The sequence below is a fragment of the Eptatretus burgeri genome, chromosome 16 (genome assembly GCF_056783735.1).
Source record: "Eptatretus burgeri isolate ZD-2024b chromosome 16, Ebu_testis_v1, whole genome shotgun sequence".
Classification (NCBI taxonomy): Eukaryota; Metazoa; Chordata; class Myxini; order Myxiniformes; family Myxinidae; genus Eptatretus; species Eptatretus burgeri.
In genome coordinates, this window is record NC_140976.1 from 59,869,393 (window position 1) to 59,885,512 (window position 16,120).

At 48.5% G+C, this 16,120-nt stretch overlaps 1 protein-coding gene across 3 annotated transcripts in view; it reads right to left on the reverse strand.

Annotated features, from left to right (window-relative positions):
• Window positions 1–16,120, reverse strand: part of LOC147011145 (sodium/glucose cotransporter 1-like) — a 125,737-nt gene that overhangs the window by 51,415 nt on the left and 58,202 nt on the right. For all 3 annotated transcript variants that reach the window (XR_015052524.1, XM_085860343.1, XM_085860342.1), the window contains exons 10-11: window positions 3,988–4,095; window positions 2,093–2,243 (exon numbers count right to left, since the gene is read on the reverse strand). Coding sequence is in view for 2 of the 3 variants with exons in the window: in XM_085860343.1 (XP_085716469.1) it covers window positions 2,093–2,243; window positions 3,988–4,095 (259 nt within the window). In the remaining variant the exon portion in view is untranslated. The remainder of the gene's footprint in view (window positions 1–2,092; window positions 2,244–3,987; window positions 4,096–16,120) is intronic.

The following is a 16,120-nucleotide window of genomic DNA, read 5'->3' on the forward strand; positions in this document are numbered from 1 at the left end:
CGAGTCGTCCGTCCCACGCACGCAACATCTCCTCAAAAAGCTCCGCCGTCATCCACGCCTTCGAGTTCGCCTTGTACTTGACCGGGATCTCTTTAGTCTTGAAGGCACGGGGTTTTTTGGAATAGCCAATCACCAGAAGAGGGAACTTCTCGCTGCCGCTCATGTTTGTCCCAACCAGAAGAGTGATCCTTTGCTTGCTTTTCTTTCCTCCAGTACACCGCTCTCCCCTGAAAGCCATGGTCTTGTTCGGAAGCAGCTGCCAGAAGAATCCAGTCTCGTCCAGGTTGAAGACGTCGTCTGCGGAGAACTGCCCGAATAAGGGCCGGAGAACCTGTTGTTGCCACTCGAGAAGGGATTGCGAATCCACCGCTCCAGCTTCGCCCTGCACTGTCTTGAACGTGATGCCGTGGCGCTTCTTGAAATTGCCCAACCAACCGTCGCTCGCCATGAAGTCTGGGATGTGCATCAGCTCGGCCAGTTTCATCGCCTTCTCCTTGATCAGATCGCCGCTGACAGGCACATTCTGTCCTCTTGATTGCTTCAGCCACATGAGCACTCCCTCATCAAGCTTCGGGTCGTGAGCCTGCGTCAACTTCATGCGCTTCGATGGAAATCCAGCTTTGATTGCAGCCTCGATTGCATCCTTCTTGCTGAGAATGCCCTTCACGGTGGTTCTCTTAACTTCGACGCCCCATTTCTTGCTAATCTCCCTGGCCAACTTGGACTGATTCGGCTCCTTCTTCGCGGCATCGATGATCTCCTCCTTCTCCTTCAGCGTAAAGTCGGTTCGCTTGCGTTTCTGAGCTGACATTATGGGCTGAATTTGAAAAAAAATGATGTCACTGTTGTACGTGTGCCTGCGTGTCTGTGTGTGTGCTCGTGCTTTTTTGTGTCTCGTTGTGCGTGTTGTGATTGGCTTGTGGCTGGCATCGGGGAGAAGAATCGCGTGTTTTGACACAGTCTGACTATGCGCGTACGTATTGAGTTATGTTGTGCGCAGCTGGACTGTAGTTCGTCGCTTCGCCTTTGGACGTGAGTGTGATAATCGAGCACTGCGCAATACAGACTTTTTCACGACTCGTGCCTTTTAACAGTCACACAGTAGTGGCATGGTAGCGAGAGTAGGGGGTGGCATAGTAAATTTATTTTGTATTGAATTTTTTCGGGACCGAGCAAAAGTGGTATAATAGCGAGAGTGGCATAGAAGCGAGGTGGCATAGTAAAGAGCTTTGACTGTATTAGCATAGTGTCAACGTGCATGCGCAGAAGAGATTCTTTACTTGGAAGAATAATGGGAATTTTTTTTAATTAGTGAATTATATAAGAGGTGAGGATGAGGAGAAAGGGTGGGGTTATGGGATGTTAGATGTTAGGCTTCAAACCGGTTCTAAAAGCGCGTGTAGATGAGATTCTTTACGTGGAAGAATAACGGGCAATTTTTAATAGGTGAATGAGAAAAGGGGGATGGTTTTGGTTAAGGCGGATGAGCCCTCCATCATTTTTACATGCACGTGAATGAGGGACAGTGGTGAGATAAAAAGTGCCACTGAAGTCTCATCTCCCCACTAACATCGACGTATCCAATGAGACTCGTCACCTGACGTCCAACTCTCACAACTGCTAATTTGGAAAGGAGCTTGATAGGATTCCTGTTTCCATATTGATGGCTGGCTGGACAGAGAATAATAATCTGCTGAAAACCGGTTGCAAAAGAATCTTGACAGATTCTATTATTTGAATTTTAATTTTCATCACTCAGCTGATGATCCAACCGTTCAGCACTTATGCAGGAGCATTTCCTTGCCGTATACTGGATACGTAAATATATTTTCTTACCACTCACAAACAAATTCAAATCTCACTAAATATGGTGATAGACAACACACACTTCTACACATAAGTGAGCACAATAAAAAATATGAGTGCTCTTATTCATTTAGATGGATACGTAATTATTTATGATCATGGATGGATACTTTTTGATGAATACATAATCTTTGAGAACCAAGGCTTATGCAGTCATCTAAAAATGAATATTTATTCAACAATAAAACAATACATCACCTCAATGTATAAAATGTGTGTTCATTACCGTCCTGCGATCATGAGCTCCCTCTCTTTTGCTTTCCATCGAATCCTTGCATATATGTCCATGGTGAAGAGGGTGCTGGCACTATTAAATATTGCTGACAAAGCTCCCATGAGAGATGCCAACATCACAGCCATCATGAGGCCACGCAGACCTGCGGGTTACACTTTTTGATTCCAAATCTCAGCAAGAATAGTTTGTAATTTTGAACATTTAAATGTTGGACAAAAGCATTAAAGCTGCAATAAAAACAGAATATCATCATGCATTTGGGCTGACAGGATGAAGGAATGCACACTTGCATCTAAGCTGTCTAGCCTCGGTGTGAATGTTGACCCAGCTGTAAACTGTTATCTCAGTGTTTCATAGGCAGGGCGATTCAGCAATGTGTGTGCTGCCTCTTGGATTGATGTTAAATGGGTGTTCCGTCTGCTAGCATTCGTTGGTGGACGTTAAAAAAAATCCCATGGTGTCCTTCACGAAGAGTAAGCAAGCTATCGCTGGCACCGTGACCAGATTACGCATTGCTGCCCCAACCAGCAGAGGGCATTGCATCAATGACACAGCTACGCCCCGCCCAATGATGCTACCCTGCAGCCTTGCATTGCATCTGAACAAAGAAGAAGTATCATGGGATTAAAACACCAGTCCACAAAAGTGTTGTTCACTTCCAGTTCAGGGGTTTGCCGCATATTGATGTCTATCAGCAATTTCTCCTTCCAGTTCATCTTCGCTAAGTTCCCCGAACCTGATACGTTGTGTTTTACTGTTTTCTTTTAATTACCGATTTACTGGTCATGTTTTTCATCAAACTTTCTGCTCCAAACCGTATGTTGTTGAATTGCCAAATTTGTGTCCCTGGAAAAGTCCAGCCGACTCGTGGCAGTCGGGTTGTACTTCTGCTGTTTTTTTTTTTTGTTTTTTTGTTTTGTTTTTAATCTCACATGCCTCATCTCACTCCTTTTTCCCCAGGTATTATAAACAGATGTTCACCACCATCTCAGATTACCCCGCCCATCCAAAACCATTATCTTTTCTACACCCTTTAAACCACCTCAATTTTGCTTCGGTATCAATCTTGTTCACCCATTGTGTTCCCCCCTCATGGTTACCTGCATTCCTTGTTTGTCCATCTCCATCGATTTTCTCCCTCGGCCCTGCTATTGGAATTTCCCCCTTCTTATTCTTCTGCTGTTCTTTATGTTATTTTGCATCCTGATACGTTCATAACTCGAGCTCTTCCACGAGCCTTGACTATGTACACAAATGAAAAGAAAAAAAGTGTCTTCAGTCATCTGTAGATGATATAAAAACGAAAAGTGCAGGGAATTGGTGATAACCCAAAATACCCAAAAGACCCTGAAGACCGAAAAGTCACCGAGTACCCAAAAGACCCTCCAAAAAAGACCCCTTAGACCTTTAACTCCATTTAGACCCCTTATCCCCTTCAGACAGATGAGACAGCTGAGACCACTTGACCCTGTTTATATCACAAATAAATTTCAAATAAATATATCACCAACATTACAAATAAATATATCACCAATATTACAAATAAATTTGTAGAAAATAAATGTTTGTGTAATAATTAGTGTAAATCATGACAACACAGCAAATCTGTGACGTCAATCTCTGCAACGACGTGTGGAGAGGTGAGCATAGTGAGCTGATCCACGCTAGTTTGTATTTCTAAAAACAAATAACATCTTCACACAGTATACAGTCAAGAATGCAGTCTTGGAGACAATTTTTCAGAAAATGAGAGAAATATTCTCAATTAATATATTAAATTTTCTTTATTTAATCAAAATGTCATCTCAGCCAATCGTTTTAACAAGTCTTACGGTGATATGAATGTAGTCTGTTTAAATATAATGTTTTAACAGTGTTATACTTACCGTCAGGTAGGAGTTTTATAACAAGAGTGGGGTATGCGATATTTGAACATCCAACTGGCGTTCCACAATATTCGCTGCACTTACTTGGTTCAACACAAGCCACAATATCTGAAAAATATTTATTTTGAAATATTAGCTGATGAAAGCACATGTGTTTAGAGAAGCAATTGGTAGTAAACATTATCTGCTTGGTGATGTCACTCATGATTAACAGCTGCACAGCATCGACTCTCTTCCGTTATTTAACCCGAGACAGCCCATAATTCAATCCACCTGAAAAACAGTGTTCTTTAGAATTTCCATCAAATATAAAATCAAATTTCAATGATCAGCAGAGAAGAGATCATGCATTGTGAACCATGTCTGCAGATTCCTTGTTTTAATCAATTAATTTAACCATGAGGTGCACCTGGGCAGTGACAATACGCCTCTTTCTTTGATTGGGATCTAAATCCAGTTGGCTAAAAATCAATTTGATTAACCCAATCAAATCCCCCCAGGGGACTATCAATCATACCAAATTGGTTTGTGTGGGAAAGATGGCAGAAACGAACGTGCATGCAGGCCTCAAGAAATAAATAATAATAAAATATATATATATATATATATATATATATATATATATATATATATATATATATATATATATATATATATATAATGAAAGCACGAGACAGAACAATAATGGGAATCCCATATGAAGGCACAATAAAACAACACAATACTAACCAATACAAATAAAACAAACCCCCTCTGTTCTTAAGGGAACCTATTACAACCATAGACACACTGAGCATTCACACAAAAACCAGGCAAGACAGAGATCACAAGCAGGAAAAAGCCTCAGGTATCCACACAGTCGCAGCAGTTTGTACAGTCCAGACGTGCTGCGAGCTCAGCCAGTCCCCAACTGACAGGAGAGCCACTCAGACAGTCTTTCTCGAGTCTGTCTTTTTCTGACTCACACGACCCCTGAAAGCACACCACTTCATCCACCTCCCCACCCCTAAGGCATCCATATATCGACCCTTCCCAACAATCATGGGTCACTCATTCCTAGTGACAGTGTCACATCCCAAATCAGCACCGTGGCAGCCGAGCAGTACTGCCAATCATGTGCCGCCTGGCTCATTGTTGATTATGGGCAGCCATGTTGGAGGCCTGGAACTTATTACTTTTCCCCAGGGTGGGAGAGGGAGGGGGAAATGGGTAGATGCATCACAGCAGGACAGCAAAATGCCGAAGCGTCTCCCTCACCCAGCCCCCGCTTAGTTCGAAATAGGAGACACGTGACAAGAAATCCTGAATCTTTCTTTGCCACCAAAAGTTATAACACCGTCTACCAGTGGCACACAAACAAAACAGGATGACTTATCCCATTCCACATGTCTTTCATACAGGGAAAATAATTTAAACCGGAGTCTATACATTGTTGTTCGAACTGACCCCTCCCCCCTCACCACAAAGTTAACAGTATATTACATAAGACTAACAAATTACCCATCCTTCCGGATGGGTTAATGCCCCCTTTTTGATTTATGACATAACATATCGACCTCCATCAGGTGGCGATATATGATACACATTTACAGAGAGGGAATTTGGGTCATCCCCCACCCTGAACTCCCGGGACTATTATAAAAATTTACCACCGAAAAGCTCTTTGCACAGTTCCTGAGTATGACTGCAAGTTTTCAACTCATTCCATCAAGATCAGATACATGAAGTAATTTAGAAATGCACGTAATTAAAATAAACCCACAAACAAATAAACAAACACTTCTGAATTATATATATATATATATATATATATATATATATATATATATATATATATATATATATATATATATATATATATATATATGTTAGCAAATGCAACCCGTCGCTTTGCTGACAGGTATATTGAAACCGGGGGATGGGAGGGCAGAGGGAGCTTGGGGTGGGGTGGGGAGGGCGAGGAGGAGGGAGAGAGTAAAGAAGGGTGGGGAGGTGAGGAAAGGGGGAAAGTGACGGCTCACCACACGTCACAATACAATCCATGATGTTGGGGGGGGGGGAGGAGGCGAGGAGGCTGGGGGAGAGAGTGGGGTAGTGGGGAGGGGAAGGCGTGTTTTGGACATGTGTTTGATTGGAGGACTTGAGGGGAAAGGGGGATGGTTCCCTTATGCCAGCATTGGTACAGGATTGAACGAAATTGGGTACGTTGAAACAGAACTTTCAAACGAGCTTTTCCAACGATCTCATGAAGCTGGTTGAGAGAATGCCAAGAGTGTGCAAAGCTGTCATCAAGGCAAAGGATGGCTACTTTGAAGAATCTAAAATATAAAATATACTTTGATTTGTTTTACACTTTTTTGGTTACTACATAAATCCATCGGTGTTATTTTGTAGTGTTGATGTCCACTATTATTCTACAATGTAGAAAATAGTAGAAATAAAGAAAAACCCTTGAATGAGGAGGTGTGTCCAAACTTTTGACTGGTAGATATATGTGTGTGTGTGTGTGTGTGTGTGTGTGTGTGTGTGTGTGTGTATATATGTGTGTGTGTGTGTGTATGTGTGTGTGTGTGTGTATGTGTGTGTGTGTGTGTATGTGTGTGTGTGTATATATATATATATATATATATATATATATATATATATATATATATATATATATATATATATATATATATATATATATATATATATATATATATATATATATATATATATATATATATATATATATATATATATATATCCTGGTGTTGGCGCAGTGGTTAGGGCAGCGGCTTGGGATCCAAAAGGTCCTGAATTCAAGCCCCGTTGGGCCACTGAATTAACACACCAGGGGGTTGACTTAGCCTGTCATCCATCCGAGGTCGGTGAAATGAGTACCAGTATACTGGGCCGGTGTATACCCCGGTTAAAATAGGTGTACCATATCCCTGTGTCATAAGAGGCGCCCAGGGTTGCGTCAGGAAGGGCTTCCGGCGTAAAACATGTGCCAAATCACGATGCGGATCATATGGATGATCCGCTGTGGTGACCCCTAACGGGAGCAGCTGAAAGAAGAAGAAGAAGATGTGTATATATATATATATATATATATATATATATATATATATATATATATATATATATATATATATATATATATATATATCTTTTTCTTTCGGCTGCTCCAGTTTGGGGTCGCCACAGCGGATAATCCGTTATGATCCGCATGATGATTTGGCACAGGTTTTACGCCAGATGCCCTTCCTGACGCAACCCTGATGCGTAAGCCTCCTGACGCATAAGCCTCTTATGACACAGGGATATGGTACACCTATTCTAACCGGGGCATACACCGGGCCCAGTACACTGGTACTCACTTCGCCAACCTCGGAAGGATGACTGGCTGAGTCAACCTCCTGGTGTGTATTAATTCAAGCGGGCAACGGGGCTTGAACTCAGCACCTTTTGGATCCCAAGCCTCTCCCCTAACCACGACACCAATACCAGGCTCGATATACATATATATATATATATATATATATATATATATATATATATATATATATATATATATATATATATATATATATATATATATATATATATACGGATCTGGAAACCCTTTGCATTCAACATAAAGATGTCTCAAAAGTCAGTTATGTCATAAAGTATGTGTGTAGTCAGATCCCTTTCCTTTTGTCTAGTGGGAGAATCAAACGCGTGCGTTGCTAGAGTGTACGAGGTGCAGTGGAACACGAGAAGCACGCGGGCCACCATCTACTCCGCTTTATTGCACGACCAGAAGCACAGTCCTCCCACCCCTAGCGGGCGAGGCATGATATACGAAAACCCAATCACGTGACACAGCACACTCCTCCCCTCGTAAAAAAAAAACCCGTCACACGATGAACGGCAATCACAACATGACCATCTGAAACCCATCAACACTCATAATCCTCCAAGTACCGCGGCCGCACCCTGACCCGCCTCGGACGGGCAGTGCCCCCAGCCAGCCCAGGCTCAGACGCCTCCCGGCTCGGCCGAGGTGACACCCTCACCGGACTCGCACTTTCCGCAACACCAGCCACCCCCGACCGCCCAGCCTGCTCGACGTCCCCGGGTAGGACGGCATCAGGCGAAGACCCCCTTGGCGTCGGCCCAACCAGCCCCGGCGACACAACGTCAGGTGCCGGCGATGCTACCGGTGGGGGTGCCGCATCGTTCGGCCCGGGGAGGGTGACGGGTGGGGGGGTGACGCTGAACAGCGATCATGCATTTGGTCCACGTGCCGCTTCCACACATCCCCACCATCAGTCCGCACCATGCAATTTGCCGGCCCGAGCACCACAGAGACCACCGCCGGCACCCATTTGGACCCGTGGAAATAATCACGTACCATTACCCGCTGCCCCACCTCGAAGCTGCGCAGCCGCGCCGGACGCGACATTGCCCCACTCCCCGACCCTCCAGGTCGCAGCAAATCCAGCCTGGACCGCAAAGCCTGTCCATAGAGACAAATGGCAGGCGAATCACCCGTGACAGGATGAACTGCGTTCCTGTAATGGAGCAAAAAGACATCGACCACCGTCTGCACAGGTGCAACACCCCCCCCCTGCGCAAAGCCCGCTTCAACATCTTGACAAACGACTCAGCTTGGCCATTCGTCTCAGGATGATACGGTGCGGACCTTAGGTGTCGAATACCATTCTGGCGCATAAACTCATCAAATACACGCGCGATGAACTGCGGACCACTATCAGAGACCAGGATCTCCGGCAACCCTTTATTAGCAAAGATCGTCCGCAGTTTCTCTACTGTAATGTTTGCTGATGTATGCTGCATTACTACAACCTCCGGCCATTTAGAGAATGCATCGATCACAATCAAAAACATTTTGCCATTAACCGGTCCCGCAAAATCTACATGGACCCTCTGCCAAGCTCGGTCCGGCACAGGCCAGAGACCCGAAGCTCTACGCGGGTTTATCAGCATCTGTCTGGCACGTGGCGCAACGCTTAACCAACTGCTCAATGTCTTTGTCCAACCCCGGCCACCACAACAGGCTACGAGCAAGACTCTTGGTCTTCACGATGCCAAGGTGACTGACATGCAGTTCATCCAAACACCGCTGCCTGAACTTCGGTGGAATCACGGTCCTCATTCCCCACATTACGCACCGCTGGACCAACAACAGCTCCGCTGCGCGTGACGTGAAAGGTTGAAATGCCGGTGTCGAAGGCAGATCGCTCCAATTCCCCGTAGAAATCGCCTGGACGACACGGGCAAGCACCGGATCACGAGCCGATTCCACCGCGACCTGCTTGGCCGTGACCGGCCCGCTTTGGACCTGGCCCAGCGCGAACACATCGACCCGGTCGCTCAACTCAGACGCAGCTGGACCCTCCGCACACGGCAAGCGTGAGAGCCCGTCGCAGTTAGCATGCTTCTCGGTGCTTCGGAACTGAATATCATAATCGTAAGCACCCAGAAACAGACACCACCGCTGTATTCGCGCGGCTGCTACCACCGGCACCCCGCGTTTGGGTCTCAGGATGAATTGAAGCGGTTTGTGATCTGTCTGAAAAGTGAAATGCCGCCCCAGCAGATATTGATGAAACCTCCGCACACCCCAGACGAGGCTGAGAGCCTCACGCTCAATCTGGGCATATCCGCGCTCTGCTGTGGACAGGGTCCGGGATGCAAAACAAACAGGCCGCTCGGAACCATCGTCCATCCTGTGGGAGAGCACTGCCCCGATGCCATATGCAGAGCTGTCGCATGCCAATAGGAGCGGACGCGCAGGCTCGTAGTGCACGAGGACGGTATCCTCTGTGAGCAGCCGCTTGACGCGGTCGAACGACGCCTGGTGTGCAGGCCCCCAAGCCCAGCGCTCGTCCTTCTTGAGCAACCGCGTTAACGGCGCAAGTTGCGAGCTGTGCCCGCGCACGAACCTTTGGTAATACTGGGCCATACCAATGAACGAGCGCAGCTGCGTCTTGTCGCGAGGCGGTGGCATGTGTTGAATCGCTTCCACCTTCCGAGGACCTTTCAACAGCCCCTCCGGCGTGATGATGTGCCCGAGGTATTCCAAGTGCTGCTTGAAAAACGCGCACTTATCCCTGTTCAAGCGCAGGCCGCACGCTTCTAGCTTTGTCAGCACTTGGGCAATGTTCGCAAGATGCTCGTCCGCCGTTTTCCCCGCAATGAGCACATCGTCCAGGTAGGTCTGAGCGGGCAGGCCAATGCAAACCTGATCCATGGCTTTCTGCCACAAACCTGGGGCCGAAGCAATCCCAAAACAGAGTCGGGTATATCGATAGAGCCCTTGACACGTGTTGATTGTCAAAAGCTCGCTACTCCCGGGATCCATCGGCAGGTGAAAATATGCATCCCGCAGGTCGAGCTTCGTGAAGTATTGACTCCCCGCCAATCGCGCATATATTTCATCGATTGACGGCAATGGATATTGCTCTACGCTGAGCCCCGGGTTAACCGTGGATTTGAAGTCCCCGCACAATCGGACGTCTCCATTTCGTTTCAGCACCGTGACAACCGGGGTGGCCCAATCCGAGCACGACACCCGTTCGATCACTCCACAGGCCTCCAGCCTATCCAGTTCACCCTTGGACCTTGTCCCGCAGGGCATACGGCACAGGACGCGGTTTACAAAACCGAGGAACCACCCCCTCCTTCAAGAAGAGTTTCACCTCCATGCCCTTGAGTTTCCCAAGGTCGTCGCTAAACAACCCTTGATGTCTTTGAAGAATCTCCTCCAACTGATCCTCCCATCGGCTCGGCACGGGTTGCACAAGGTGAACTGTGGCCCAGTCTAGCCTGATGCGGGCCATCCAATCTCGGCCGAGGAGAGACGGCCCGCTCCCCCGCACGACGTACACCCGAAGCGTGGCGACCTGGCCTTGGTACCGCACAGACACGTCTGCCATCCCGACTGGCGTTATCTTCTCGCGGGTGTACGTGAACAGCGTGAGGTTTGACCTGATAAGCTTCAAGCCGTTGAGTCTACGCACGGTCTGTTCGCCAATGAGCGACACCGCTGCTCCCGTATCGACCTGAAACGTGATCGGCGTTTCGTTCACTTCGACTTCCACCGTCATCGGGCGTGCCATCGCCGGGCCAATTGAAAACGGGCTCAACAACGGCCGCTGGTTCCGCCCCGAGTCGCCTCGCACATCGCCGTCCATGACCTTAACGGTGGCCGTCGCCCCACGGCACACACGCGCCAAATGACCCACCTTGTGACAATTCAAACACACGTTGCCTTTACATGGGCATGCACGGCGCAGGTGTCGACCTCCACATCCCAAGCATGTCCGCGGGGTCACCCCGCCGCATGCGCGGCCGCGCGTCGACGTCCGACCCGCATCGAAGGACGTGCGCGCGTCCCGGGGTGCCCGCGACCCCGCGTGGCCGGCGATGACTCGAACATCCCCGCGAGTCTGCTCGACCGCCGTAGCCATGCTGACTGCCGAGGCGAATGTAATGGCTTCATCCTTCAGCCGTAAAACCGCTGAAACCATCTTCGCATCTCGTAAACCAGCAATAAAACGATCTCTGAGCCGAGCTGGACGCTCCCCCGCCGTGAACTTGCAGGCCACGGAAGAACGCTTAATCCGCGCCACGAACTCAGCGACGCGTTCCTCTGCCCCTTTCGAGAGGCGATCGAACTGGAATCGAGCGAGCTGCAATGACTTCTCCGGCGCCATGTGTGCTTTCATTTTCTCCACAATGTTCCGAAACGACAGCGCGTCATCACGGGGCCTGTTCGGTGCCACTAAATCCCCCAGCAGCCGATAATGCTCCGGCGAAAGCGAAGCGAGCAAGATCGACTTCAGCTTGCTCTCGTCGACCACATCGTTCGCGTGGAAATAGCATTCCAATTGCTCCGAAAACAATTCGAAGTCGTCCCCGTCGAAAACGGGCATAAGTCCTTATTCAACCATCCTCGTCAGCCAACTAGAGTGTACGAGGTGCAGTGGAACACGAGAAGCACGCGGGCCACCATCTACTCCGCTTTATTGCGCGACCAGAAGCACAGTCCTCCCACCCCTAGCGGGCGAGGCATGATATACGAAAACCCAATCACGTGACACAGCACAGTTGCGATTTCTTTTTAGTTCGGTTATTAAATCTTTACATCCAACGAACAACCAACAACCATTCCATTCCCCATCACGATCCACTACCCACCCGCTGTCTCCAAGCACTCTGACTTGCCAAGACAGGGTCTTGCAGCCGTTCCTTGCCGCTTCCACCAATGTTCCTTCCACAAACGTTGTAACTCTTGCACGACGGCCTGTGCAACATTTATACTGTTACTTGTCAAGTATGAACCCGCGTGGAAGACTGGTTGGAGTTGTCCCGCAGGGGCCAAGGCCGGAAGACATGCCGTGAAACCGTGTCCAATCAAGGTGGTCACTGGCGTGTACTTCACGGAGCTCCGCCCCGTACGAAGGCATTCTTTTTCCCCTCTCGTGGTATTTAAGAGAGGGGCACATCTGAGGAATAAGAGGGGTGTGAGGGCTGTGTGGATTAGTGAAAGGAGGAGTTCTGTGGACGAGAGTTCTTGTGTGGTTACAAGAAGTGGTTACGAGCAGCGGTTGCGAGGGGCCAGTTTTGTTCACATTGGCTGAAGAACCAGTTGTTCACGGTGGCTGCTACGAGGAGTTCTTGGCTGGTTTTGTCCCCAACTATTCACCACGCGAGCTCCGCCAAGAGCCACGAGACCCACACGTGCGACTGGGACCAAACCGACGACCTTTGGCAGGTGCCACATTGCAGAGTACGCCTTTCTCTCTGATGGCCAGGTACCCACCGAACTCTAACCCCCAGCTTGTCTCTCTCCACGGCTGTGAGGGTCCAATAAAGACTCTGGGTTTTCTTTTCATTTGTGTGTGTCTGCGTGTGGGCCCGTCTTGAGTAGAACTGAATAAGTGTTTTTGGATCATTGTAAATACTTCCTGCATATTCGCGTTAAGTCTTGCTTTGTGTCTTCATTTGCTGTTAATAAATTTATTAGAAATGTTCCCAGTCCGTTTCCGTCCTCTCTTGTATTGGTCCAGCATGGTTTGGGTCTGAGTATAAGCAGGGTTTCATCTCCGGTAATCGATCTATCATAGCCGTGACGTCCTGGGCAGGCCCCGCTCGACTGCAACGAGCCGGAAAGGTAGGTGGCAAAGCGGTAGTCGGTTGTGTGAATCTACCGCTGCCGGTAGAGTAAATCCGGTTCGACCAGGCGTGGATCCCCGGTAGACGAGATTGCATGGATACTTAGGTACTTTGGCTCCAGACAAATAACCCTACACCACGCGATCGAGATATTGGCGACTACGGTCGGTTCTGCGACCCGCGGCTCACGGAATTATACGGAGTCACTGCCTACAATTCCGGGGAGTCTGGTGGAGACAACGTAATTTTCCCCACCTTACGGTCATTCTTGCCACCGACCCCCCCCCCACCCACAACAATATATATATATATATATATATATATATATATATATATATATATATATATATATATATATATATATATATATATATTGTTACGGCTGTGGAAATTCGCAAACCACCATTCAGGACCCTCAGGTGAGATACCTAAGTACATGTGTAGTTAGCCCAAACCCGTTGTATAGAGGGAATTTATGTGATCCATTCGGGCTGCGATCCTTTGAGTTGGGCGATTTTCTTTTTCTATCTTTTATTTCAAACATACAACATTTCAACAACCACGCCATCCCCATCACAGCGCCAATCACACTGCAACTCCGCCACCTCCACCATCTATGCTACCACATCTTAGCCACTCGCCATTCAACAGGCTCTGTGCGGTTACGATCTCCACGTAGGAACAAACAAAAACCAACAAGGATGCTCGGTGGGCTTTTCCCGCCTGTTTTTCCCGTCTGACTTCCACGCGCTTTGGAGTGGAGGAAGAGCGATGCAGGTCAAAGGTCAGAGGTCATGTAAAGGTGGGACCTCTTTTTGGGGGAATAATTCTCTGGCTCCGAGCCAAAAACTGACTCCCTTGGCCCCCGGATGGAGCGGGGTGGAGGGAAAGCGTGAGGGAACGCCTTTTTCGAGAACCCTCTCGAAGGAAGGTGGAGCCGAGAATGGGGCGGGGCGAAGGACGGAGCCCCGGGTGATAAAAGACGGACACGGGCGGGCACAAGGAGCGCTTTTTCTTCCTCTTAGTCTTGGCTGGTGGTTCGGTTGGTTTTTGTGGAGAGTTGGTCTTCAGGAAGAGGTTCTGTGCCCACGCCTTGGCGATGGCCCTGTCACGAAGGCCCAGACGGGAGACGCGGCGGTGCCCGTTGCGAGATGGACCTGTGCGTCCGGACGGGGAGTGCTGGAGAGGGTTCACCGGCCACGAGAGAGGTCGGGGCCGGGCGCGCCCACGCTGACGGTCGCGGGAGAGGGACTCACCAGCCAAAGGGAAGTCACCATTTTCTTTTCAGGGTGTTTTTGTATGGATCTTGTGGCGCCGTCTCTCGTAAAGTAGAACTGTTTAAGTGTTGCCGTGCGTACGCGTATTCGGTTGTAGCTCTGCATCGTTTCTTTTGTTTTAATTGCTTTATGTGCATTTTGATTGTGTATGGCTGTAAATACGTGCCTTACGTGCTTGTCTGTGTGTGCGTGTGAATAAAATGCTTGCTTGTTGAACTGTGCCCATTTCGCTTCGTCTTTTCTCTATTGACCCTCCATCTTGCTTCACGTAAAGGGTTTGTAGTGGGTGCAACATCCCGGTAAATAATCTGAACCGTCGAGGTCGACGATAACACCGCTCGGTTCTCCCGATAGTACAGAACGGGCCGCCCAAGCGGCTCGTGTCCGGAGTCGACCTGCGGCGAGGTACGATCGCCCGGTTTACCATCCGCGTGGGTACTTAGGTAGGTCGAGTTTGGCGAACAACCCTATCCTACGCGGGTGGCCGATTGGCACGATTGTGGTGAGGTCGAAAGGCCCACCCGTGACTGTCTCCGGGCGATAGTTCCCAGAGGGTCACGACTGAATTGTCCGTCCGGTGGGCGACGTGCCACGATCCGAGTTGCGTGGCCGTCCACACGCCGGCGGGTGCGAATTCGCAACACTGGTGTCAGAGAGCGGGAAACAAACTCTCCAGTCTCCAAGCTAAATTCACGAGGAATCGGTTCAGGGGTGAGAGGAGCGACCCCCGATTCCTTCCAAATTACGAGCATTTAAAATTAATCCCTTATGAGAAATAAGATGGAGTCTCAAGGCGAGCGGGAGCCGGGGTATTAGAAATGGATGTAGAATGTGTAGAATCCATGGCCCAGGATGAAGACCCCGAGCAGGAAATGTTGGTTGTGCAGGAACACGAACTCCCCCAACTGAACCCAGAGCCCGAAATAGGTGCGGCGGCGGCCGCGGTGTATGACACCTCCCCTCCCCCTCTCCACCAAAACTCCCCGAATCGGCTCAGCCGAGTGCGCTCGGCATGGCCCAGCTATGCGCCATGCTGGCGGGAGTGAGCGCACATATGCAACAAATGATCGAAAATATGGATGGAAATACGCAACAAATGAACGAAATGAAAAACGAAATAAAAGGAATAAACAATAAAATGGAAGCTAATACAAACGGAATGAGGGAAGAAATGAGAGAAATGCGGGGTGAGATGCAGCAAATAGGCCGAAGCCTGCAGGCGGGCATGAAGGCAATAGCGTGCAGTGAAGCGTGGACAACGGAGTGTCCGTTGTCGTACCTCGCCGCAGGTCAGCCTAGGACACGAACCGCTTAAGCGGTCCGTTCCGTGCTACAGTGATAACCGAGCGGTGTTATCGCTGACCTCGACGGACGTGATTATTTATTGGGTGTCTAAACCCCACTGCCAATTCTTTACGTGATGCAGGATGGAGAGTCAATAAAAAGAAGGAGACGAAGCAAAGCGGGAACAATTGAACAAACACGTTTAATACACACTCAGACAAGCACAGAAGGCACGTATTCAATCACAATAATATAATACAAGGCATGTAAATGAAAAGCACGTATACCCAATCACAGTAATAACAATAAAACAAGAGATATTCCGACTAAAGACCGACACACGGCAACACTTCAAACAATACTACTTCGTCAGACACGCGCCACCCACAGACATTCACACA